This window comes from Symsagittifera roscoffensis, chromosome 5, assembly GCF_963678635.1.
Source record: "Symsagittifera roscoffensis chromosome 5, txSymRosc1.1, whole genome shotgun sequence".
NCBI classification, from domain to species: domain Eukaryota; kingdom Metazoa; phylum Xenacoelomorpha; order Acoela; family Convolutidae; genus Symsagittifera; species Symsagittifera roscoffensis.
Window position 1 is genome coordinate 3,633,853 of NC_087066.1, and position 27,132 is coordinate 3,660,984.

The 27,132-nt window shown below is 37.5% G+C and overlaps 1 protein-coding gene across 1 annotated transcript; it reads right to left on the bottom strand.

The window, feature by feature from the left end:
- Positions 1-177: 177 nt before the first annotated feature.
- LOC134846570 (pleiotropic regulator 1-like) lies at positions 178-14,104 on the bottom strand. The gene is made up of 8 exons (XM_063863954.1): positions 13,497-14,104; positions 8,633-8,790; positions 8,320-8,516; positions 8,156-8,248; positions 7,593-8,056; positions 3,054-3,193; positions 1,956-2,149; positions 178-237 (listed from the first exon to the last, which is right to left on the bottom strand). Exons 1-8 carry the CDS (start codon positions 14,102-14,104, stop codon positions 178-180), a joined length of 1,914 nt encoding a protein of 637 aa, XP_063720024.1.
- Between the last annotated feature and the right edge of the window lie 13,028 nt (positions 14,105-27,132).

The window sequence follows — 27,132 nt, forward strand, 5'->3', positions numbered from 1 at the left end:
ATAGGAGCAAAACTGAAATCAACAAATGCAATGATACCAAATAATTGATCAGCTTAGAGTTCATAGGCTTTAAAAGACGGATGCTAGTTGCATCCTTTCACACGCCGTTCGCAAGCACCTGGCTGGACTAAATAGCGAACATCTCTGATCTTCAGAAACAAAGGACGCAGTTCTCTCCTAGTATGCTTTCTTCATGTTGAGCGTTCGTTTCCACGCAACTGGAAGGCTGTCCTCGGTCTAAACAGATAACACACATACACGCCAGTTTTAGTACAAATCAAGTACTTATGCAGCCATGGCTTCAAACAAGTGGCTCAAGTTCCAACGCTTTTCGGGTTCTACGCTGTTTACTTTGTTTTATTTGAGCAACAAAAAATTTAAATAAGGTTTGCATATTCCAAGTGAAATATATTTCACAATACCAGGAATAATATTTCTGGTTTTTCATTCTGAGTTCAATTTTTTAAATTAAATAAACGTTTGTTACAGTACAGTTATTTCCACACGAGACAATTTATCACACTAAGTAGTATTTTCTAGCATTAATACTAAAATTGAGCTCCGCAATAAGATCATTCTTATGCAAACCCTCAAAACTTCACGTTATCGCTATTAGTATGAAACCAAGGTTATTGTTCCGACTTTCGAAGTAAACGGAATATTTATGCTTGGCGTAGTTTTTTATCAAGTAGTCAATTTTCAGCGATCGAAATAATAGTTTATAACATAAAAAAATTATACCCCATTTAAGATATCGACTCACTGAGTTCAACTGTAAAAAGATACTTTACCTCTAATATTTTTTTGTTAAGTTTTGGGATTTTGAAAATTGCCAATTCGGCCATGCTCTGGCCTAAATTCTGCGCTCTTTGAAGATTTTACGCATAATGTTAAAAGCCTAACGCCGATTATTTATGCGTGGCGAATTACCCCGAACAACAAAACCATTTCAAATTGGATTGAGGCAAGCGAATCGGTCGTATTAATTTCATACAACTTGATGTTTGATATTATCCAAAATGTATAGACTTTCAATATTTTCGTCTCCCAAAAACTATTCGATATGAATTAAGGGACAGTCGGAACATTCAGGGCTTTGCCCTGACATACGGGCAGTCTTGTTATTACCAAACCGATGTATGAATACGGCAAGGGAACGAGCAAAACAACGACGAACTTGTGAACAAGTTACTTTCATACTCAAACAGTGATTCAGTCCCTTTTTCCGTGGTGCTGATGTTCAAAAAGGGTGATATGTTACAATAGGTGGCAGATGAAACTAACACTATACCAACTGGTCTGCCCATTGATCATATAAACGTTTAGTCTTTTACTCTCTTCTCCTTTCGTGAATTTGCTCATAATAAAATTGCTAAATATTAAGAATTTTGCGTGGGTTAAGAAACACTCCGTTCTTTCTTGTTCACCAGACTGGTTAGCATAACGACTTAAACTTTTCAGAGGCGCCAAGGTCCGGGATCGAATCCTGCTGAGATCATTTTTTGCTTTGTAAAGACTGAGTTTAGTCGAAAGTAACCTGCCACCTATTGTAATAGATGCAAGCATTTCATGCAACTCAGCAGGGCTATCAAAAATAAAAGATTGTATCAAACAAAACAATTGTTTCTGTATTACTTCACGTATTTAAGCCTGATGTTTTTTCTATTTTTAAAGAAAAATTTCGTTTCACATTTTTTTTAGCTTCAAAGACTAAGTTTAACCCAATTTTCATTAGAAGAAACTTAAATTTAGTTTACTATTAAATACAGAGAAATACAAAAATTTCATGAAAAGTTCAGTTTTTCAGACAATGTATGTCTCAGGTCGCTAGAATTTTCAAAAACGTATACAAAACTTGTTCCAAATTGTTCGATTGTCACTTTTAATTAGTTTGAATGATCCGCCCTTTGCCACCAATTAGAGTGTTTGATAAGTAATTCAACTGGTCTACTCACAGCAGTGTCGTCCTCTTTGTACACTTTGATGGTCTTGTCTGCCTCGGCTGTGATGAGTCTGCTGCCGGACATGTCGAACTGGACTGCATAGATGCCGGCCTCACTGTCCAGAGAGCCAGGCTGCACTTGTGCCTGCACTCTCTGGAAACAGTAGCCACTGGTCCAGTCCCAAAAGTGCATGCTACCATTGTCCGCTAAACACAATCAATGTCCACCTAGTTTCACTTTCACAACATCTGCATCACAGTCTCAGTTTGGAGCCACAAAACTGTTCGCAACAAGCAGTATTTCTAAAATACTTTGTAATTAAGCTTCTTCGTAACCTTTATGACAATCTCGAGACAATTTTGTTACGTTTTTAATTTCTTTAGAAGGCTCAATCATAAAATCTCTCGCTTTTGAAAAAAAAGGTGAGCAATACTTGTGTAAAAGATTCAAAAATTTTTTCTACGAAAAAACCAAGTAAGATAGTTAATTTCAAACATTTGAATCATTCGTTTCTTATATCATCATACCAACCCATGATGTTCATAGCAATTCTGAACGTGTTAAATTAATTGATCTCCGAAATACTGATGTTCAAACTTGTACACAAAACTAAGAAGCAACACTGCTATACAACATATAACTACAAGGAAACACTGCAATTTCTCTCCAGAAGCAACTAGGCAAGAAGTTACAGTTCGCTAACGTCCCAAAGAAAAATCGCGGGCCATTTATATAATTAGTTGTCACAGAGGGTAGCTGCTTGTTAGGTTGAATAGCCAGTTCTAACTATCCTGATGCAGTCAGTGAATGATTATGCTGTTATGTATTTCCCACTCTGTAACGGATGAATAGAATTTAGAAATGAATTATTCACAGAGAAGAGACCAATGAATCATAATATTTCATGGTTTCAAGCTAGAATACCGGTAATGATTTTTATAAAACCGAATTTACAACCATTGAACATTAGCCTGAGAGATAGTCATGAGACCTTCTGTTCTGTTTTCAGACTTCTCTGAGCGGAAAAATTAAAGTGTTTTCTCAATTTCCTACCTCCGATTTTCATCGGTATCCGCCAAAAAAAAACTCCAAAAAGAATCGGGAAGTTACCTGCAGAGACTAGTACATTGTCCTGGTTGACAGCGAGGTCGTTGATTATTGAGTTATGGCCAGTGAAGTTCTGCAGGAACTCCCCCTCCGGACACTTCCACACTTTGATGTTGTCGGGGGAGGCTGTCGCAAAAGAGTACCTGACAACAACAACATGCAATCAAATCTCATTCCAAAAACTCATCTATTTATTCCAAACTGGCAACAACAAAACGGTAGCGGCTGAGTTATTTAGAGGGACCGGGGGGTTTAAAGCAATTTAAATATTTTACTTGCTTATAATTCAAATACTATCAAAAGAGGTACCCGAGGCTAATTACAATTATTGCAAACATAATTAAAAAAAAACAATTTCCAGTATCCAAATCGCAAAAGAAAATGAAGGACAAAAATTCGAGCAAACTCAAAAAGTCGAGAACAAAATCGAAAACGCGTGGCCAAAAAAGAAGCCAAAAATTTAGACGATAATTAAAAACCTGTAAGACTTTCAATTTTAAAATTCTGTAAGACTTTCAGCTTAGTTTATATCACCGGCAGCATGTCAAGCTATTGAATTATAGCTTCACTACGTCTAAGCAGCATTCGCATTTGAAGTTGACTCATTATAAGGAAAAACTCCAGTATACGATTTGAATAAAACTTGTTAACCGAAATTCCAAGTATGCACCAGTAATCGCAAAAGTAAGAAAAACTACAGAACAATTTTTCATCATGCCTTTTCCATAATTGCCGTTTAACAACTAAATTGAATATTAGATTTTAATACTTTTGACGACATAGAAAAATTTGAACTTCAGAAACACCAGTGAGCTTTTAAAAAATGAGCTAAGTTCAGCGCAGTTTTGCATATTTGCGCAGTTTAATTATGTCTCGACCAACGGAGCTCTCATTCTACCAACAAAAACTTCAGTCTTTCTCCCAAGCGTGTACCTTTTCAAAAGAAAACGTGGATGTGATTGAAAGCAAAGAGGCGATGCTGCACACAAAAGCTAAAATGGGCAAACTGAGTTTCAAAGATGCAAGAATATGAAACTAAGCCTCAAACATTACGAAAACTCACATCTCAATTTCATCTCATTTACAAACCTCGAAAGGAAAACAAGAGATATGCATAAGCTCAGATAGATCAGGAAACTGGAATGAAACAATAGCTGGATTCAAATAAATTTATTGGGTTAATCTTAAAACAAGGAGGATATATCGAGAAAATTATAGCATTAAAATTTTTTTTCGAGTAAGTAATTGTTCCGACTTTCGATACGAAAGTAACGGAATATTTGTGCTCGGGGTGGTTTTTTTCTTCAGACAAATTTCGACTTTTTAACTAGCCGTTTTTGCCGGAACTTTTTTATATCATTCGAAAGCTATTGTTGTCCTGAGCTTGAATTTGAAAAGATATTTTACCTGTGATTATTTTTCGTTAAGTTATGGGGGTTTAAAGATTGGCATTTTGGCCAATTTGGGACAATTAACGCGCGATATATTTCGCGCTTTTAACGCGTAAGTGGAGAGTTAATCCGTCTTAGAAATCGTTCCAAATTGGTTAAAAGAAGCTTATTCGCCATAATTGGTTTGGTACAAGGAGCAAAATTCATCCTTTTGTACTTAATATGACGTGTGGGGGGATGTTTTTACATAAACTCTCAAATTAAAAAAAAAATTTTTTTATTACATTGAAATTTTTCATCTTATTAATGCTCTATAGACCTTAAAAGGCAGTCGGAACTTTCAGGGCTTCGCCCTGATACGAGCAGTCTTGTTTAATTTTATTCTCAATGTTTCTGAAAAAAATATCGAAACAGCAGTGACTGACAAGTAAATAGCTTACAGCTAGCACGTTCACGTTATAATCGTAAATATAAATAGCGGTTCGGTACTACCCGAATCATAGAATCAACGAAGAAAGCAACGGCGGCAACTTATTTTTTCGTATTCAAGGAAAATTCTTTGAAAAAACGTCAAGACTTCGATACTCAATACACTTGCGATGTTCGACTTGCATCGCAAATTGAAAACAGCATGCAGCGCAAAGATTTGCTACTGCACTATCCAATAGATTCATTGACTAAACAGCAAAGTAAAACATTTGGCAGTAAAGTTAAAAATTTGTCAAGAGTCAGTTGGAAAACAGCCAAGGAACGCAAGTGAAAAGGAAAATACTGACTTGTCTTTCGAAAAAATCTCAAGTGTCGAAATTTAAAGAAAAAATAGGCGACTTTATAGCTCTTTGAATTTCAAGAAAAACTTAATATTGACTCTTTTTTGGTAAAAACCAACCCAATTTCAAGAAACTGGATCAAAAAGTAAATTCTTTTCTTTTTGCTGGGATATCTGAAAAATGAATTCCACTTTCGAACTACAAGTCGATCACGTTTTTCGTGATCTTTACACTTTTGCTGTTCTATAGGGGAGTTTGCTTTCCTTTTAAGAAAGGAAATGAACTGAACTTAACAAGACATCAACAGCCAAACCGCAAAAAAAAAACAATTTTAAGCCAGAACAAGTTAAAGCATTTTTCCTGGAGAGCACTAAAAAAATTACAACCCTAATAAGAGTCTGAACTACGTTCTTTGTTTCTTGAAAACGGAGTTTTCCGAAGTTTTCTGTAATCGACTCTCACACTAAATTTTAACCCTATCCAGTAGTTAGAACGAAGCAAATTTTAAAAATTTCAGTCTAGACTGGTTAACTTAGATTGGTGCCAGAAAAAATGGCCGTTTTTTTCCAATATCATATTAATTTCCAAAATAAAAAAAACACAGAATAACAAAACCTTGTACAGTCATAAGATTTCCGGACCTAATTGAAACTTATCGACCTTACACTTTCCCAGCTGAACTTAAGCAATCAAAAACAGAATTTTAAGAATTAGAACTGGAAGAAGCATTTTTTGATTAACCAAATGATTCAAAAGATGTGCTATTTAAGATCGTCTGATTTATTCACTACACTCCGAAGCTCCAACATTTTTGTCTCCTCAATTGAAAACTATTCTAAACTTAAACACACAAATTAAGTTTTTTCATGCTTTTATAATGGATAAACACTGGATATCAACATTTGAAAACCTTAGATTTGTCATTCAAAACAAAACCTTAGGTTTGTTATTCAAAACATTTACTATCCAACTCACAAATTCAGCAACAAAACACAAGGATACAGAAGTTTTCAAGTTACTTAGAATAAGGAAATTTTTAGGACCAAAAAGATAAGTAACTTGAAAACTTCTGTATCGTCGTGTTTTGTTGCTGAAGCTGTGAAGTGGGTAGTAAATGTTTGGGATTAAAAATCTAGGTTTTCAAATGTTGATATCTAGTGCTTATCTATCAATTATAAAAGCATTAAAAAACTTAATTTGTTACTTTCAACTTAGTTTATATTAGTTTTAAAAAAACCAATTATATTATCAATTGTTAGTGATGTCCATTTTTGACTAATTGGGCTACTTCTATCAAAAAGTGTCAAACATAAAAGATCCTTGACATTCAGATAGCTCAAATGATATATACTTTTCTCCGAGTTACGACAGATGGAAAATGTTCAAATTTAGATCAATTATTGTTTTTGATTCAGAGTGTTGTTTGTGTTTGAATTAATCGATTGGGTTTTAAAGCGTCATTTAACTCTGGGATGCTATTCATGACTGTTGGAAGCACTCAAACGTATCCATGCCATGGACTTTCATCTTTTTTTCAACAAATTCCTAATTCTGAAAGTTCATGGCATAGATACATTTGGGTGCTTCCAATTCCAGTCATGAATAGCATCCCAGGGTTAGATGACGCTTGAAAACCCAATTGACTAGATCAAACCAAACAACACACTGAATCAAAAACAATTATTGACCTAAATTTGAACATTTTCCATCTGTCGTAACTCGGAGAAAAATATATATCATTTGAGCTATCTGAGTTTCAATGATCTTTTATGTTTGACACTTTTTGATAGAAGTAGCCCAATTAGTCAAAAATAGATTGGTCTATTTTTGTTCCGCTGGGAAATCTGAAAATCAAAATTCATTTCAATACGTTTTTGATGCATTAATGAAACAAGATAGCCTCAATTCAATTAGCACTGATTTCCCAGTTAACAGAAATTAGTAAATAGCCCGCACTAATTATCCTAAATTACAATTTCAAACTGCTTTTTACCTGGACGAATCAACACAGGTGGAATATATTTTTATATTTCAGTCCAGAACAGCAGCGATCAAAGTTCAGATCTGGTATTTACAATACATAGCCAACAGAAAGTAGGAAAAAAGTAAATGAACTCAAGCAAACAAAAAATTACTGCCTTAATGTTTGAAAAAATCTCAACTTCCGAATCTTGAAGATAAATTTTATAAATGGCGCTTTGTTATGACAAAAAACGAACTCGTATTAGAGCACAAGTTCCTCTGGTGTAATAATCTCAACGCTATGGGTACCTTTTTTGCTTCCCATGTCTTTTCATATCCTTCTTTAATACTATTATTATGAAGCAAATGACCAATTAAGTTAGTAAATTTTAAAAATCAAGTTACAGTGAGTTGCTTACAATTTAGGATGTAGCACCAATCCTCTCACACTCTTCTTGTGATTGGTCAAAGTGGCTCTGCACTTGCCCGCCGCCAGATCCCACAGCTTCACAGTCGAGTCATGACTAGCGGTGATCACTTGAGGCTCAGCCGCTTGACACTTCACACTGGACACTGTGTTAGTATGGCCAGTCAATGAGTGGATACATGCTTTCGTTCTCATGTCCCAGATACGTGTGACTGCATCACGACCACAGGTGGCCAACACATCGATAGTCGGATGCAGGTCGATAGAGTACACTCCACTTAGATGGCCGTGGTAGTGTCGTGTGGCTTTGTTCTGCTCTAGATCCCAACATTTCACCATTTTGTCTTCACCACACGAGAATAAATACGGCTGCCGTGGACTGACTACTAAACCCCTTACTGCACTGATATGACCCGTTAAAGACAGTCGCAGTTTGCCGGAAGCTAGATCCCAAATCTATACAAAATAACCATCGAATCGTAATTTTAATTACACCGATTTGAACAAACGGTTCGCAGAGAAACTGCTCGATAGTTTCGGAAATGGATAGCTTACTTTGATAGTTCTATCTGCACTGCCAGTGCAAAACCAATCGTTTGTAGGGTCAACCGCAATTGACCTCACCCAGCCTAAATGTCCACTAATGACCTAAACGCAGCCAAAAATCAGTCAAATTAACCAGAAATTTATTCATCGTGAGAATTTCATGATCTACATACTCTGTATAGCTTCCAAGGCGGGTGCCATTTGGGTTTAGGTAGAGTTGGCGCCTTCTTCATCAGGGCTGATTTTGTCTGTTGCTCATGAGGTGCTGCTGGGTTCTGTAATGTCAATTGATTTGTCCCAATCGGAACTAGCGAAGAATTGAGTGAATTTGCAGAGTCCATGTTTTGTTCAGAAGGTACCAGTTTTGAGGCTTAAAAAGTCTGACAAATTAGTTCACAGAAAATATTTATTCAGCACGATTTAAAAATATCTCATACGGTCTAGTGCAAAGCTCGCTGATCTATTCGAATACATGAAGTGACTCACATGCTGGCCTTCCGGATTTGGGATCCAGTGCACCCATTACTGGATGGATGATTGCATCGGGAGCATGCTGTTTCCTGGATGACTTCGGGTCATCAACAGGCATGTGTAATACAGGTCCATACTGGTCTTTAGCCTTCATTGACATCTTCGACTTGTACCTGCAGCATTTAACATTGGAATAAACTAATATTAGAGAAGATACAATTCGAGAGCTGATGATTCAAGGAAATATTTCAAAGCTGATACTTTCCACACTGAATGTTAGGCCAAATCATATCCAATAAAAGCAAACTAGCGCATACATAGCATCTAAAGCAGCTCATTTTCATTGAGACCCAAAAAATTACGAATGATACAATATTTGAGAATTTACTGCATTTAAATGAATAACATATGAAAATCACGAAATTCCACGATTGAAGATCTTCGAATTTTCAACAGTCAGTTATCAGTCATTTACTCCATTAATTTACGTTGTTTTTTTTTCTTGAATTTTCAGAAAAAATTTTCTTGATGATGAGTGGGGGACACTTCAGATTAACAACAATTGATTATGTTTTCGCACCAATATTCAATGCTAGATGATTGAAATGCATCTACTTTGTTGAGATAGCTGAAATGTGCTTCAACCATCGAACTACCATTTATAACTATATCACAGACAAATAGAATAACTTCGGCTTTCTATAATAGGGACAATACTTGTACAGGTCCTGAGCCTTGCGGAAGCACTGAGCCGAATGGCAAAGCATGCTTAATTTTACTGATTGATGAGTTCAATTCACCTAAACTGTCATTCATTTACAGCTAGAGGCAATCCGTTATCCCTTAACGCTCAGGCAATTACTGGTGATTAACGTCGTCTTTTTTGGCATTTTTTCAAAAAAAAAAGGTCGACAAAACTTTCAGATTTTTTTGAAAATCCGCACCCCCCTCGAGAAATTCCTAGATCCGCGCCTGCTTCAGTTGGTACAGTCACAAAACATCTAACAGGTGCATGCAGGGGCGGATCTGGGATTTTCTCGAGGGGGGGGGCGGACTTTCAAAAAATGTACGAACTTTTTGTCGACCTTTTTTTTAGGTCGACAAAATTGATTTTTCGAGCTCTCCCAAAGCGCTGTTTTGTCCCTATTTTGGCCAAATTTTTGCGCAGAAGGCAAAATTTAGAAAAAATAGACCAAAAAAGGCGTTTTTAGACACTTTTTGGAAAATTCTGACCCCTCAAAATTGTTCTATATTGGCGCCAAAAGCTCCTTTAGAAAAATTTTAAACTTTGAGAGTAGTAGTAAAAGGTCTACTATTTGCAGGTTAAACAAGTCATACTATTGAAATCAAACAAACCGCTGTCTTCCCAAAACAGTGATAACCCACTCTTTTGGGAAGACAGCGGTTTGCTTGATTTTAAAGATTATTTGGATCAGAGAGTGGCTTAAGTTACATGACAGGTTCAGAAAAGCGGGGGCGGTTAATTGTCGGGGCCTTTTGATTTGGTGTGGAGCAGTTGAAGTCAGATATGATTGGTAACAACGGAGAATGATTTTCTTCTGAATGTAAGAGGAGATGATAGAATATACATGTTTCTGAAGAATTCCGAGAACAGTTCTACCTTTTGTTGGTTCGTCATGGCAATTTTGTCACCGTAACTTAGAGCAGAGGGTTAGTGTGCTTTGTTGAGTTAACGGGAGTACTTAAACAGGTGCGAAGTATTCCTACTGTTAGGTAGTTTTGCCTCGTAGGCTAGCTTGTCATTTTCTAACGCACCTTGCACAGATATTTTTAGGTTTTTCAACTTCGCTTAGTTGGTGTCTGTTTTAGTAAACAATTTCTTCAGTCCTTTGAGTAGATTCGATTTCGGAGAAGTAACCCAGTCTGGTAGAGAGCTGCGATGCCTTATTCTCACAGGAACTGTAAGAATGAGATAGGCATTGAGTCAGTAGTACCATTAGAAGTAGAAGGATTCTAGATAACAGTAGAAGGATTCCTACATTTGACCAACATACACTTGAGAACGCGTTGTTTGTAATAAAGTGGCTGTTCAAGTGGTCCTAATCACCTTCGATTAGCTTTGTATTTTTTTGCAGAGGTAAGTTTTCTTTCGCTATTCCTTCAATGGGCAGAGAAAAGTTTAACAGTATGGGAATGGGCTCGGAAAGATTGGCTATTATGTTTCCAAAAAGCTCTGCGAAGTAGAGTTGACTTGGTTGGTCGTGATGATAAGATGAAGGACGTTGCTGAATGTGTTTCTAAAGTTTATCACTTGGGGTGGAGGCTGGCTTGCCAATAATGCATAGGAAGATCTGTTCGTCAGGGTCAGACTATCAGTGTGTGTCCCAGTCGATTGTTTCGAGGTTGAATTTGCATGATACTATAGTGGAGTCCGCAGTTCTTGTTGCAATGATATTCTTAATGCGCTTGAAGGTGTTGGGTAAGATGAAGTTTGAGCTATTTTTGTGAGGAAAATAGCAGGTGATTATTCGGATAGTTTCGAATTTCGGGTTGCTTTGCAGGCAACAGTAGCAAGATAGAGTCTCTGGCAATAAAATTGGATGAGGCATTGAACTGGTAATGCATACTAATACTCCTCCGCATTAAGATGCTCCTGTTTGTTTGGCGGATCGTTCAGATCTGTACATGTTGAACATTGGTAGGAACAATTCAGCATCACTGAATGAAGTTACCCATTTGAAATAAAAATTCTGTGAAATCTTGTGGCAGCATAAGTAACAAAAATTTTGCGAGTGTCGATGTGCATCATGCTTCTGATGTTGAAATGTAGCAAAGACAATTCAATGAACTCTTTTTGTACCGACGATGTTTGTCAATTTTGAAGTTTCACTTCGGTTTCTTGGTCGTTTGCTGGAGTTCCGTTTGTTAACAGTTTCCTGCGTTTTTTTTGAAGTTTTTTTTCTTGGTCTTCTTTGATGAGGGATTTGCTGATGAAGACTTTGTATTTGTTTTAATGGTAGTTGTCTTCATAATTTTGCAACATGGAAGCACGAGCCAGGAGTTTTCCTACTTTGTATTCGTTTCTTAATTGAACCAAGATAGCTTTTGGCAGAGTTGATTCCGATTTGCAGCGCCCCAGCCTGGTTACAGATGTTATCTCACTTACTTCAATGCCTAGATATGAGCTGACATTGTTTATTAGTGATTCTTCGGGCTCTATGATGTCAATTTTTTTTATAATGACAATTTTTTGGGTTATGTCAGTGTTTTTGTTTTCTTGAATAACGTAGGAACGTAATACCTGAATACTAACACCCATTTGAGCGATTGCGCTAATCGTTTATATTCTATCGCGGAAACAAGTCTTGAAATATTGAATTCCAATAGAGAAAATGAACATATTTAATTATTACTATTATAATATTGGATTTATATTTACAACGTAAATGAGGAGACTCTTAGTCCCATAGATAAATCAAGTCAATTGAGTCCCGAGAGATCAGTGTGTCGCTCTCTGCAATTGGAGCAATAACACAAAAATGTCCAAGTTCATGGACTGAGTTTATCATAGTGACGTGGAAAAACTACCACATGAGTTTGAGTAGACGATTCTTCAAGTCAGGTGAGGCTCTGATGTCGATAATGTTTGCTATTCTGTTGGCTCTCCATGGCGTTCTATACCAAAAAATGTTGCACTGGCGCTCGAGCTTAATGATCGGGATATCAAACAATAAACGAGTTCCATTGCGTCGTGAGCCACTGGGTGCGCTTGAACAACAACTGGTGAGATCACAGTCATATAGTCCACTGACAACTTTTGAAAGAGTGAGAAAGTCGATTAAAACGGCTAAGTACGCAATGGGTAAGATGCCAAGGGAACTGATTGCTTAACAGTATGGTGTGTCAGGGAGCATTCATCTGACAACTCGTTTCAGGAAGGTTTCTATTTGCTTCAAGTCCGATTTGTTCGGAGGCCAGCATTGAGAAGCATATAAAATCATAGGCATGAGAAATGTTTTGTACAAGTGGAGCTTCACCTGCCGGGAGAGAAGATGACTGACACTGCGGCGTATCAGGAAGAATGTTGCATTTGCTTTAGTTAACTTTTTCTTTATGTGCTCGGTCCACGACAAAGTGATGTTGATTTGTTGTCCGAGATCGTTCACTGATGAGACTAAGTCGAGAGTTGTATTGCAGAAGGTAATGTCGCAGGGGTAACAATTCTTAAAATCTATTACACAACATTTTGAAATATTAAAAGGCAACCGATTTTCGGTAGACCAAGTACTCAGTCTATCAAGATCCGCGGTAAACAGATGGAACAAGTCCGGGGATTTGTCGAAAAAAGTTTTCAAGTCGTCAGCAAAGATAAAAGCAACAGAACTGAATATTTTATCAGGGAGGTCTTCGATGAAAATCAAAAAAAAAATCGGACCCAACAGTAAGCCCTGGGGAACACCACTCAGCATTAAGCGAACAGCCGACAAAATACCATTGATGCGAGCTCTCTGAGATGTTTGTAAGGTATCTCCTTAGAACCTTGAAAACTTTGCCTTCTATCCCAATGTTTCTGACATTTTGCAGAAGAACTGTGTGGCTGAGTTTATCGAAAGCTTTAGAAAAGTCGAACATTACTAGGCACGAAGCAATGTCTTTTTCGGATATTGATGCATAAATGTAGTTCAGGCAATGAAATAGTTGATGAATGGCAGATTTACGAGGCAGAAAACCGAACTGGGCTGAGTTGACATACTTGATAAAATGGTCGGCGATTTGCGAAAATACAATTTTCTCAAAACACTTCGAAACAATATTCAGAAGAGTACAGGGCGATAGTTCGCAATCTCGGCTTTTGTCCCTTTCTTGAAAATAGGACTGACAATAACCAGTTCCCACTTTTTCGGGAAACGTGTCCAACCTGTGAATGTTCCGGAACACGTTGAAAACTGCAGGAGTTAGCTCGATTGCTAGTTTGCGCAAGATCACTGGTGGAAGTTGGTCTTCACCGCGACTCCTGGATATGTCCAAATTAGAGAGAACACTATATACTACATCTCTATTGATTTGATAGTCACTGGCATCTCTTTCGTCAGGTAGTTGGGAATCTGACTCCCCCAGTTGTACATCCAAAGTGTTGCGTGTGAACACACTGATGAAGTAGTCATTAAACAGATTTGCTTTGCGGAGATTACTGTCGGCAGACACTTCATTCCACCTGATGACTGAAGGTAATTGGCTGTCTTTCTTCAAACTCTTCATGTATTCAAAAATTGACCCAGTGTTTCTTCCAGAAAAAAGCTTGATTTCATATTCCACTCTGTCTTCATCCAGGTACAATGCAGCTTCGTTTCTCAGAGATAGAATTTTAGAGTAGCTCTTTTTGTGTTTCTCAGCCGTACTAAGCTTTTTCAGAACGTTGGAGGAGCGACCAGTTACCCAAGGACTGAGTTGGGCACGGTGATTTGATCTGACCGGCACGGAGGCATCAATGATTGTAAAGATCCAGTCGTACCATTCATCTACCATTTTGTTAATATTACTGTAGCAATTAGGGCAAAAGGTGTTTCCAATATCATATTCTTTGCATCGTCGTAGTCACAGTTTGTGAGACTGTAAGTTTTGGATCGCCTTTCATTCACTGTTGGAGTTCCACTGCAAAGCCAGGTTGATTTAACTGGTCTATGGTCGAAGAGCGGAAATGATTTTTCAAATGATTCATCAATCAAGACATCATCAGTGTGGTGCGGTGATTTGATGAGTAGAAGATCCAGATGTGTTGATCCACGGGTTGGTTCAGTTACTAGCTGACGGAGCATCAGTGAGTCCATATGACGGGTTATTTGATCTTCGTAGTCGTCCGTTGAAGAGAAGAGGCTACATCCGTCTCACGCAGGTTCCAATCTCCAGTGATGAGAACATGATTGAATGATTCCAGGGTGCATACTGTGCTCAAAAAGTGTTTGACTTAATCAGCCGATAGTCGGTAGGGACTGTCCTTGGGCGGGTTGTACACACAGCACACTAACAACTTGCAATCCCTGAGAGAAACAGACACATACGTAGGAGGATGACAATAAGTATTCAGTAGAGGCAAAATAAACTTGTTCGAAGTGATAACTATTTCTTATCCCAATCAAAACTCCTCCATGAGCCGAGTTCCCATTTCTCGTTTGAGGGTCGGCTCAGAAAATTGTAAAGTTCGATAAAACAGTTCAGAGTTTTTCATATCGGGTGTGAACCAGCTCTCACTCACACATAAGATATCATAGGAATGTGCATTGATTGCGTGGGCAAAAGTGAATCTCCGTTGTCAGGTGAGAAGACTTCTTGTGTTTATCTTAAGTATCTGGATCTGAGAGTTCTCTAGTCAGCATTCCTCAGTTGTTTTCGTCATTCATAATGAATACTTTGTCGTCGACAAAAAGTCTTGGAAACTTGATTTTTATTGTTCGGCGGTTGACATTGTTGTTGATCAACTCGCGTCGTTTCTTGAGAAGTTGGTCTTCAATTTGTCGTGCATCGCGGTTCATAGACTTCGAGATAAAAACTTTTCGTTCTTTGTACTCTTTCAGAATGGCAGCTTTAGCCAAGACTTTTCTAACATCCCTCGGGTTATGGAATGTAATCAGAAGAGTTCTAGGTCTGTTGTTGTCGGGCGAGGGTCGCCCCAGTCTTTTCATGCCTAATATTGTCGGGTCCTCGCCAAGGAATTTCAAGACTTCAGTTCTGATTTTGGAGTCATTTTCGGGGATACCATTTATTCTGATTTGATGCTGATGGAACTCCATTGGTTGACGCAATGGAGCTGGTACAGAAGCAGCAAAAGCGGTTCCACCCGAGTTTTCCCCTCTACAGTTGGTAGCAGCTTGTTTGACTGCTGACTTAACTCCATTCAGGAGTTCTTGACTTGGCACTTGGTCGTTGTTTTCGACAAAAGAATCTCCGATAACTTTCAAGAACTAACTCTTTACTTCTTGTGTCTCTCTCACGACCAATTCTCATCTGGGAGATTGCTTCTCAGAGCCAGCAGATTATTGAGTCCTTGTTCATCTTGTTGAGATTACTGTCGGCAGACACTTCATTCCACCTGATGACTGAAGGTAATTGGCTGTCTTTCTTCAAACTCTTCATGTATTCAAAAATTGACCCAGTGTTTCTTCCAGAAAAAAGCTTGATTTCATATTCCACTCTGTCTTCATCCAGGTACAATGCAGCTTCGTTTCTCAGAGATAGAATTTTAGAGTAGCTCTTTTTGTGTTTCTCAGCCGTACTAAGCTTTTTCAGAACGTTGGAGGAGCGACCAGTTACCCAAGGACTGAGTTGGGCACGGTGATTTGATCTGACCGGCACGGAGGCATCAATGATTGTAAAGATCCAGTCGTACCATTCATCTACCATTTTGTTAATATTACTGTAGCAATTAGGGCAAAAGGTGTTTCCAATATCATATTCTTTGCATCGTCGTAGTCACAGTTTGTGAGACTGTAAGTTTTGGATCGCCTTTCATTCACTGTTGGAGTTCCACTGCAAAGCCAGGTTGATTTAACTGGTCTATGGTCGAAGAGCGGAAATGATTTTTCAAATGATTCATCAATCAAGACATCATCAGTGTGGTGCGGTGATTTGATGAGTAGAAGATCCAGATAGGTTGATCCACGGGTTGGTTCAGTTACTAGCTGACGGAGCATCAGTGAGTCCATATGACGGGTTATTTGATCTTCGTAGTCGTCCGTTGAAGAGAAGAGGCTACATCCGTCTCACGCAGGTTCCAATCTCCAGTGATGAGAACATGATTGAATGATTCCAGGGTGCATACTGTGCTCAAAAAGTGTTTGACTTAATCAGCCGATAGTCGGTAGGGACTGTCCTTGGGCGGGTTGTACACACAGCACACTAACAACTTGCAATCCCTGAGAGAAACAGACACATACGTAGGAGGATGACAATAAGTATTCAGTAGAGGCAAAATAAACTTGTTCGAAGTGATAACTATTTCTTATCCCAATCAAAACTCCTCCATGAGCCGAGTTCCCATTTCTCGTTTGAGGGTCGGCTCAGAAAATTGTAAAGTTCGATAAAACAGTTCAGAGTTTTTCATATCGGGTGTGAACCAGCTCTCACTCACACATAAGATATCATAGGAATGTGCATTGATTGCGTGGGCAAAAGTGAATCTCCGTTGTCAGGTGAGAAGACTTCTTGTGTTTATCTTAAGTATCTGGATCTGAGAGTTCTCTAGTCAGCATTCCTCAGTTGTTTTCGTCATTCATAATGAATACTTTGTCGTCGACAAAAAGTCTTGGAAACTTGATTTTTATTGTTCGGCGGTTGACATTGTTGTTGATCAACTCGCGTCGTTTCTTGAGAAGTTGGTCTTCAATTTGTCGTGCATCGCGGTTCATAGACTTCGAGATGAAAACTTTTCGTTCTTTGTACTCTTTCAGAATGGCAGCTTTAGCCAAGACTTTTCTAACATCCCTCGGGTTATGGAATGTAATCAGAAGAGTTCTAGGTCTGTTGTTGTCGGGCGAGGGTCGCCCCAGTCTTTTCATGCCTGTTATTGTCGGGTCCTCGCCAAGGAATTTCAAGACTTCAGTTCTGATTTTGGAGTCATTTTCGGGGATACCATTTATTCTGATTTGATGCTGATGGAACTCCATTGGTTGACGCAATGGAGCTGGTACGGAAGCAGCAAAAGCGGTTCCACCCGAGTTTTCCCCTCTACAGTTGGTAGCAGCTTGTTTGACTGCTGACTTAACTCCATTCAGGAGTTCTTGACTTGGCACTTGGTCGTTGTTTTCGACAAAAGAATCTCCGATAACTTTCAAGAACTAACTCTTTACTTCTTGTGTCTCTCTCACGACCAATTCTCATCTGGGAGATTGCTTCTCAGAGCCAGCAGATTATTGAGTCCTTGTTCATCTTGTTGAGATGACGATTGACGTCTTCGGTGTCACCACAACCATCTCGTCGATGGCTGGATAGTAGTCCATAGGCCGTGCGTCAAGCCTGCGTCGTCCTTTCTGCGAGTCCATTTTAATTTCTGAAGAGTAGAGGGGGGCCTCAACCGCTGCCCCGGACTGCTCCATCTATCTGAAACTATTTGATAAGTTTATCACAATAATTAGGCTAATATAAAGAAGCCCCTCCAACGATTTGCCCAAAAAGTTAAGCAGCTATCAATTTCTTTAATTACTTTACGAGACGCAAGTGTAGTGCTACCTAAAACATCTTAAGGCAGGCACAGCTGGGTAGGGCGAAATTTCCTAACAGGGGACATTTCGTAACAAGGTACTGGCAAGTAGGATACGCTCGCTCGGCTTACATCCGGCACAAAAGAAATACTGCGCCTGAATCAGTGTTCCACGCTTATCTACTGAATTGTCGCTTGTTACGAATGAATATTGCTTCGCATGAAGCTACCGCTTGGTTTTATTACCCATATAACTCCTATGAATTGCATGAGCATGACGAGTACGATTCGTTTCATTTGTCGCATAATTTTCTGTCTACTTTCTGGATAGCTTTAATAGAACCTAAGAGTGAGATATTGAAGAGATTTCCACAAGATTCTCTTTGTGGAAAATTAAGTAGTTCAATTCCGTATTTCGAGACTATACATCTATGACTCTATTTATTCAGCAAGAACATATTTCTTACTAAAATGATTGTAAAGATCCAGGCGTACCATTCATCTACCATCCTGTTAATATTACTGTAGCAATTAGGGCTAAAAAGTGTTTCCAATATCATATTCTTTGCATCGTCGTAGTCACAGTTTGTGAAACTGTAAGTTTTGAATCGCCTTTCATTCACTGTTGGAGTTCCACTGCAAAGTCAGGTTGATTTAACTGGTCTATGGTCGAAGAGCGGAAATTATTTTTCAAATGATTCATCAATCAAGACATCATCAGTGTGGTGCGGTGATTTGATGAGTAGAAGATCCAGAGTTGTTGATACACGGGTGGTTCAGTTACTAGCTGGCGGAGCATCAGTGAGTCCATATGACGGGTTATTTCATCTTCCTAGTCGTCCGTTGAAGAGAAGAGGCTACAATCCATCTCACGCAAGTTCCAATCTCCAGTGATGAGAACATGATTGAATGATTCCAGGGTGCATACTGTGCTCAAAAAGTGTTTGACTTCATCAGTCGACAGTCGGTAGGGACTGTCCTTGGGCGGGTTGTACACAGCACACTAACAACTTGCAATCCCTGAGAGAAATAGACACATACGTAGGAGGATGACAATAAGTAATCAGTAGAGGCAAAATAAACTTGTTCGAAGTGATAACTATTTCTTATCCCAATCAAAACTCCTCCATGAGCCGAGTTCCCATTTCTCGTTTGACGGTCGGCTCAGAAAATTGTAAAGTTCGATAAAATAGTTCAGAGTTTTTCATATCGGGTGTGAGCCAGCTCTCACTGACACAAAAGATATCATAGGAATGTGCATTGATTGCGTTGGCAAATGTGAATCTCCGTTCTCTGGTGAGAAGACTTCTTGTGTTCTTTGTAATTATCTGGATCTGAGAGTTCTCTAGTAAGCATTCCTCAGAGTTGTTTTCGTCATTCATAATGAATTCTTTGTCGTCGACAAAAAAGTCTTGAAAACTTGATTTTTATTGTTCGGGGGTTGACATTGTTGTTGATCAACTCGCGTCGTTTCTTGAGAAGTTGGTCTTCAATTTGTCGTGCATCGCGGTTCATAGACTTCGAGATGAAAACTTTTCGTTCTTTGTACTCTTTCAGGGTGGCAGCTTTAGCCAAGACTTTTCTAACATCCCACGGGTTATAGAATGTAATCAGAAGAGTTCTAGGTATGTTGTTGTCGGGCGAGTGTCGCCCCAGTCTTTTCATGGCTGTTATTGTCGGGTCCTCGCCAAGGAATTTCATAACTTTGTTGAATTCTTTAGATTGATAGTTCAAGACTTCAGTTCTGATTTTGGAGTCACTTTCGGGGATACCATTTATTCTGATTTGATGCTGATGGGACTCCATTGGTTGACGCAATGGAGCTGGTACAGAAGCAGCAAAAGCGGTTCCACCCGAATTTTCCACTCTCCAGTTAGTAACTGCTTGTTCGACTGCTGACTTAACTCCATTCAGGAGTTCTTGACTTGGCAGCTATCAATTTCTTTAATTACTTTCTGAGACGCTTGTGTAGTGCTAGCTAAATCATCTTAAGGCAGGCACAGCTGGGTAGGGCGAAATTTCCTAACAGGGGACATTTTGTAACAAGGTATTGGCAAGTAGGATACGCTCGCTCGACTTACATCCGGCACGACAGGAATACTGCGCGTGAATCAGTGTTCCCCGCTTATGTACTGAATTGTCGCTTGTTACGAATGAATATTGCTTCGCATAAAGCTACCGCTTGGTTTTATTGCCCATATAACTCTTATGAATTGCATGAGCCTGATGAGTGCGATTCGTTTCATTTGTCGCATAATTTTCTGTCTAATTTCTTGATAGCTTTAATAGAACCTAAGAGTAAGATATTGTAGATTTCCCTAAGATCCTCTTTGTGGACAATTTGGTGGTTCCATTCCGTATTTTGAGTGTATACATCTATGAGCCTATTTATTCAGCGAGAATATATTTCTTACTAAAATGAAAATTGGATCAACTCGATGCTCAACTTTCTGACGAGCATCTTGTCATGAACTGCGGTTTCATTCAAGAGGTTTTCTTTTGTATCCCTTTTGGGTTTTTTCTCAATAACTAAGCTTTCAGATCTATATGACTCAAGAATAGTCCTGAAAAACCTATATTTCAGAGATCGAAGTTATACAACCTTTTGAGTTTTGTATAACCACAGTAGAAATATTCGGGGCTTTCTTTGTTAGCGTTTTCTATTTGTTATCCCTCATCCTCATAATCATAGCAAACTATTTTCTTACCCTCGATCTGATCCATTTGAAAACCAGTTCATATGTTTCTCTGAACAAAAGCATCGAGGATTATGTAATTTGTTGTCCTATTAATGAGTGTCACGAGATTTGAGTACTTTCAGCAGTGCATACAAATGGGCAGTACATCCCACAGTTTTGAAAAGCTTTCAAGGCTTTCCCGTCTCGACGCTTAATTTAGCTAAACACCGTTTAAAAAACGATGAGCAAATTGTGGAACTACTATACTTTTGTTATCGTAGAGCTTATCATGGAAATTACAGACAGGTCAAAAAGACGGCTTCAAAGTCAAATAAAATTATGATTGCAAAAAAATTGAGCTTTCATTTAAACGTTTTTTTTGTTTATCTTTTAATCATTAAAAAAAATTGTAAAAAAAAAGCGACAGAAAAGCATGGATCATCAGCCAAATGAGTAATCTCAACTTACACAGATGGGTCTGTTTCGGGCATAAAGCCCTGTTCACTCACAAACATGTCATATGTCCTCTTCAAAGATCTAAACACTAACGTGTGAACCGTATGTTTTTGTACTGGTTCGCTAGTTGTTGTCATTGTATCTAAAAATAGCATGTATTTTCAATGAAAACAAAATTTTCGGTAAGAAAAACAGGATCGAGTTAACATCCCCCACCCCCAAATAGACCAAGTTAAGATCCTCCACCCCTGCGTTCATTTTAATTTATATCTACTTAGCGCTGCATATAAAATGCTCTATTCTGTTTGGCTGAAATATTGAACTCAGAACCAAGTTAACTTTCTCCCCCCTAAACGGATTTAGGGGGGAGGATGTTAACTTGGTCCAGAAAAACATAGCAAACAGACAGTTGGAACAGTCAATGAACTGAAGAGAACAGAACAAAATAGACTTGCTGTAAACAAAAACCTCAACTATCGAATTTCCGAGAAAAAATAGATGAACCTAAAGCGTTTTAAATTCCCAGAACAGTTTATGAATGCCAATTTTTTATACAATTAACCCAATTTTCGAAAACTGAATGATTAGGTAAAATTTTTGTTTCAATGAGAAATCAGATCATTAAATTCCATTTTCAAAATTAGAAGTTGATCAGGTTTTCCGTGACCTTTACACTTTCGCTGTTCCATAGTGGAGTTTACCTTCCTTTAAACAAGTGAAAAGAACTGAATTTGACAGCCAGAAATCAACAGCTAGAAATCAGTAGTCATTGCTTGATCGAATCAGACGAGCGAGGAGAAAAACTTATCTCAGCACTGTAATTAGATTATTTAGCAGAATTACAGGATCTGAAGTCATGTCAAGCAAAAAACTTAGCCAAGAAGAATTTAATGGACTTCAAAAATCAGCATTATACAAGATCTACTCCGATTTGTACGACCAGAAGGAAGATTATCGTAAAATAATGGAGTTTATTGAGAAAACATCGGAAGCAGACAAGGATGGCAAACTACAGTCAACATCGACGAAAGCAAAAGAAGTATCAAAAAACGTGAGAAACTTTTCGCCTTTTCCTGTACCAGAGGAGTGTGTAAACTTGATTTTGGGTTCAAGTATAATTGCTAGGGTAAAAACTGAAACTTTCCCCAATGATACGATTGTTCATGCATACAGGGGTAGCTCCACTGAGGAGAAAATAAAAGTTCTTGACCAATATAGTAAAAAAAAACTTAAGTGTGTGATAATCCAAGCAGGGATGTCGAATACTCGGATTTTTTGATATTCGTTATTCGCCGCGGCCCAACTATTCGATATTCGACTTCGGCCGAATAGTGCCCTTACTATTCGGATTCGGCTTCGGCCAAATGTTACTACTCGAACAACTATTCTTTTCTATACTCGCACTCGGCAGCGACATCAGACTCTTCTACATTAGCCATCTTAAAAAAAAAAACAGAAAAATATTGTGAAACAAAACAGTAAACCAATATTCGGAATATTCGGGTTTTTTAGCAGTGGACCCTGGATTATTCGGTATTCGGCAGAAAAAAAATATTCGGATTCGATATTCGGATTTCAAAATTTTAATATTCGGATTCGGCTTCGAAGTGCCGAATACTCGGTATTCGGGTCGAATACTCGGATTCGAATCGATATCCCTGAATCCAAGATGGGACAAACTCCATCTTAAAAAAAATTTACTCAACGATTGATGAGTTTAGCGCCAAATATGAAGAACTTATCGCTCTAATAACTACAAAATTTTCACCAGAATCGATTGTTATTTGCGAAATACCACCAATACTTAACAATGAGGATGCTAATGACAAAATTGATCATTATAATCGTTTTCTGAATGAAATGTATGGTTCGATGACGGGATTTGAGGTGCTAAATCTAAACTCAAACATCAAAAGCTTGGAGAGCTATCAGAGTTTATATTTTGACACTATACACCTGAACGATGAATTAGGTATACCATTCTTGCGCAATTGCCTCAGCTCATACGTGTTCAAACACTCAAGTAAACTCCCGAGAACAAAACCAGCCCCTGATTATACTGGAAAAGCAAATTCCAACCAAAAATTGCTTTCCAATTATCAACCTTTAAATGTTTATAGGTCTACCAATAGACCCTATAGTAACGATCGCATGCACCCATATGGCCGACAAACTGGTCATGGCCGACAAACTGGTCAAAATAATTTCAACAACAAGTCATGGGGCTGTGATAATAATTATAACCATAATCTGAATCGTAACCAGCAGTCATATAATTACTCGCAAGGTTTTCATTATTAAGTAATGCTAGTTAAGACTATCTTTTTGATAAACGACTGTTATTTGTAATTTTAATTATAATTGTTCTACAAAGCAATATGCTGTTACTTTTTGCCTTAACTAGCATATCTGTCATCAGCTTCTGCGAAAGCTATCAATTCGTAGCTTATGCGGTACTGAATAAAAGAAAAGGAAAGTATCTTTTTCCATGGGTTGCCACAATATACTCGAACAAATACTATTGCACTACACTTAATAATATAAGCTATTACTATTACAGTTATTATATAAAAAACACAAGCAAGACTTATAAAAAACAAGAAAGGTCCCTTCATAAAACTCTCCTAACATCAGGGGATATCCACCCAAATCCAGGACCATTCATGCAATTCAGTCAAATAAAGAAAAAACTGGAAAACTACAACAACAACTTAAAAGTACTACATCTGAACTGTAGAAGCTTAGCTAGAAAGCGTTCAGATCTCAAACAACTTATCAAAACTTTTAATGATAATACAATTTTCGGATTTTCCGAGACATGGTTCAATGATACAAATGACGATAAACTATGGGCCATAGACAATGACAAACATAAGTTGTTCCGATGTGATAGAACTTATGAATCGAGTAAAAAATTGAAGGGTGGAGGGGTCATGTTACTGGTTCCTAAAAAGTTAAACCCAAAAGTAAGACATGACTTAAACAACATGCACAAAAAGTATGATAGCATCTGGATAGAATTTAAAGCCGGACTCAACAAAAATGATAGAACCACTCTATTAAACCTGGCCTACAATCCTAATAGAAACAACAAAACAGACTTCTTAGAAGATCTAGCCAAATCAATTGACCATGCACAATCATTCAATTCAAACCTAATTTTACTAGGAGATTACAATCTCAACTATCTCAACGAAGACGACAAACAGTCTTTAGATACAATCCTAATACCATATAATCTGGACGTCACTAACAAATTAACACCTACTCACTCAAAAGCACTAATTGACTATATTATCACCGACCTAGGCATAAAAGATCTAACAAATAATTCAATAGTATTCACACCACCAATTAAGACCGACCACCAAGCAACAGCATTCATTACAGAACTTAAGCTGAACAACAATGTAAGACCAATCAAACGTAAAATATATGACAAATCCAATTACTCCATTTACAAATTCAAACAAAAACTATCAGCTATAAATTGGAGAAGTTTCTATAGCAATAATAATCCCGAAATAATGCTCGACATCTTCACATCTAACATTGCTGACACCATTAAAGAATGTGCCCCAGAGAAGACTATTTTCATTCGCAACGACAAACCAAAGGTAAACTACGAAGATGATAAATTTATTTCCCAACTGTTTAATTCGAAAAAAAGCGAACGCGAAAAATGGAGTATAATAAACGATACAAGAAACTCAAAAAAATCTTCCAACCTCATTCCATTACTTAGAAATTCCTTCGGCGATTTCATAACCAATAATTTACAGATGGCGAATCTGCTAAATTACAAGTTCTCAACTCTTGGATGCTTTTATGAGACAAATTCAAAAATCAGGCAAAATCCACCGACTTCTACATGCAAAATTCGAAATAATAATAAATTTTCATTCCGATTCATCACATCAGCTGAATGTAAAAAAGAAATACAAAATTTAAATTGTCAAAAGACACCAGGTCCATCCAAAATTCCAGCCTGGGCGCTGAAGGATGGCTGCAATGAAATATACTCACATCTGACATTTCTGTACAATGAGTTTCTGAAAAACAAGACATATCCTTGCAAGCTCAAAAAAGCAATTGTCACACCAATATACAAAAAAGAAGATCCTGAACTGCCAGAAAATTATAGGCCTATCTCTATAACTGGGGCTCTTTCAAAAGTTTTTGAAAAATTGTTATATAAACAAATCAACGAATATCTGATATCGCAAAAATTACTAAGTAATACCCAATTTAGGTTCAGAACATCATATTCAACAATCGACGCTATTCTTTATTGCACTGAAGCATTCAGAAAAGCAATAGACAACAACAAAACTGTAGCATGTTCCTTACTGGATCTCTCTTAAGCCTTTGATTCTATTGATCATACTTATCTTAAACAAAAACTAAGAGGTTTAAATTTTTCCGAAGAAGCTATAGAAATGATCAATTCCTTTATCACCAACCGAAGTCAGAAAACAATTGTTAACAACACCGAATCCGATTGAATTACACTTGAGCAGGGTGTCCCACAGGGCACTGTCCTTGGCCCTCTAATATTCAATCTCTACATTAATGATCTCAACAAACAAATTGACAAAACATGTAAAATAGTTCAATATGCGGATGATACATTACTATTCTGCGAAAATGACGATCCACAAAAAGCTATTAATGCACTCGAAGCCAATTGCAGTCTATTATCAAATTATTTTTTAGAACACTCACTTCAATTGAATGCAAAAAAAACAGAACTCATCGTTTTCAGCAAAAAACATTCAAGAAAAAAGGATGAAAAGTATACTATAACTCTAGATGATAAAATAATTGAGGAAAAAACCAATGTTAAATACCTAGGAGTAGTTTTAGATCAGTTTCTCACATTCCAAGATGAAATCAAAAATATTCTCAGGAAAATGGCATGCGGAATAAAAACACTTCAATCAATCAAAAAGCCATTGCCAGTGAAAACAAGACTCTTGATAATGCATGCACTGGTAATTAGTCATTTGCATTACCCAGCAATTCTCTTAAGTGGAATATCCGCTAACCTAATGATATCTCTGGAAAAACAATTAAGCTGGGCAGTAAAAACTTGCTGCGATCGTGCAAAAAACAACTCATCTTCAGACTTGAAGCTAAAACACAATATATTACCAGTAACAATGTTTCTGGACTATAAAATATTATGTCACTTTTGGAAAATACAACATCAATTATTGCCAGCCTATAATAACATTGAGTATGATAACCACCAAATAGATATTAATACAAGAAACAAAAAATTATATTTCGGCGACAGATACAATGGGCAATACATAGAAAATTCCTTCTTTAAAAAGTCCGTCATAATCTGGAACAAACTAACAGATGATAAAGTCAACTTTAAAGACATAGTAACATACAGAAAAGCAAAGATAAAATTCAAAAATTATTATTTATTATTATTTAAAGAAGACCCCTCTGTGGCAACTCATGGTAAAGTTTCATGGAAAAGCTTCAAGTTTATATAATAACATTTATTTATCAACCATCTTGAAGCTCTCAGGTGAAAAGTAATCATCGATAATGGTAATCGAGTATGTTTTGTTTATTGTTGTTGTAACTATGTGTATCTAATGATGTTATAATATTTTTATGAGCTGATGGAAAAAGGCAGAAAACAATTGACATACACTTGTGTATTGAAATTAATTTCGATGTGCAATTAAAGTGTTATTATTTTTTTTAATTTTTATATTTGAGAATAAATCAGAAGTCGAACCACAAAAAAAATTGAGCCTGAGCCTTAAGCCTTTTCCTGAAAAACAAAACAAAAAAGTCAACCCACCTTTATAAAAGTCTGAACAACGTTCATCAAATCTTAATCAGCAATTTTCATGACAGAACTGATCAAGTAGAAAAACAACGGATTTAATTGCTGCATAAACCGTAATTGCTACACAGGCTTGGCAATAATCCGCAGGTAAAAGCAGTTAAACTATGGGATCCGGGCATTTTTTTTTACTACTTTTGAGAGTAGTAAAAAGACCCACTTTTTTCCTTAACCGAGTGAACTCGACACATTTTTTTATAAATGTTTTTAGATTTTTTTCTCATACATTTTCTTCTGTTGGCTCAACTTTCATCAATAATGCGAGATGAGGCGCCGCAGATGTATTCGAGCTAACTTACAATATAACTCTATGTGTTCACACACTCAAAATAACTAAAATAAATTGAAAGAGGTA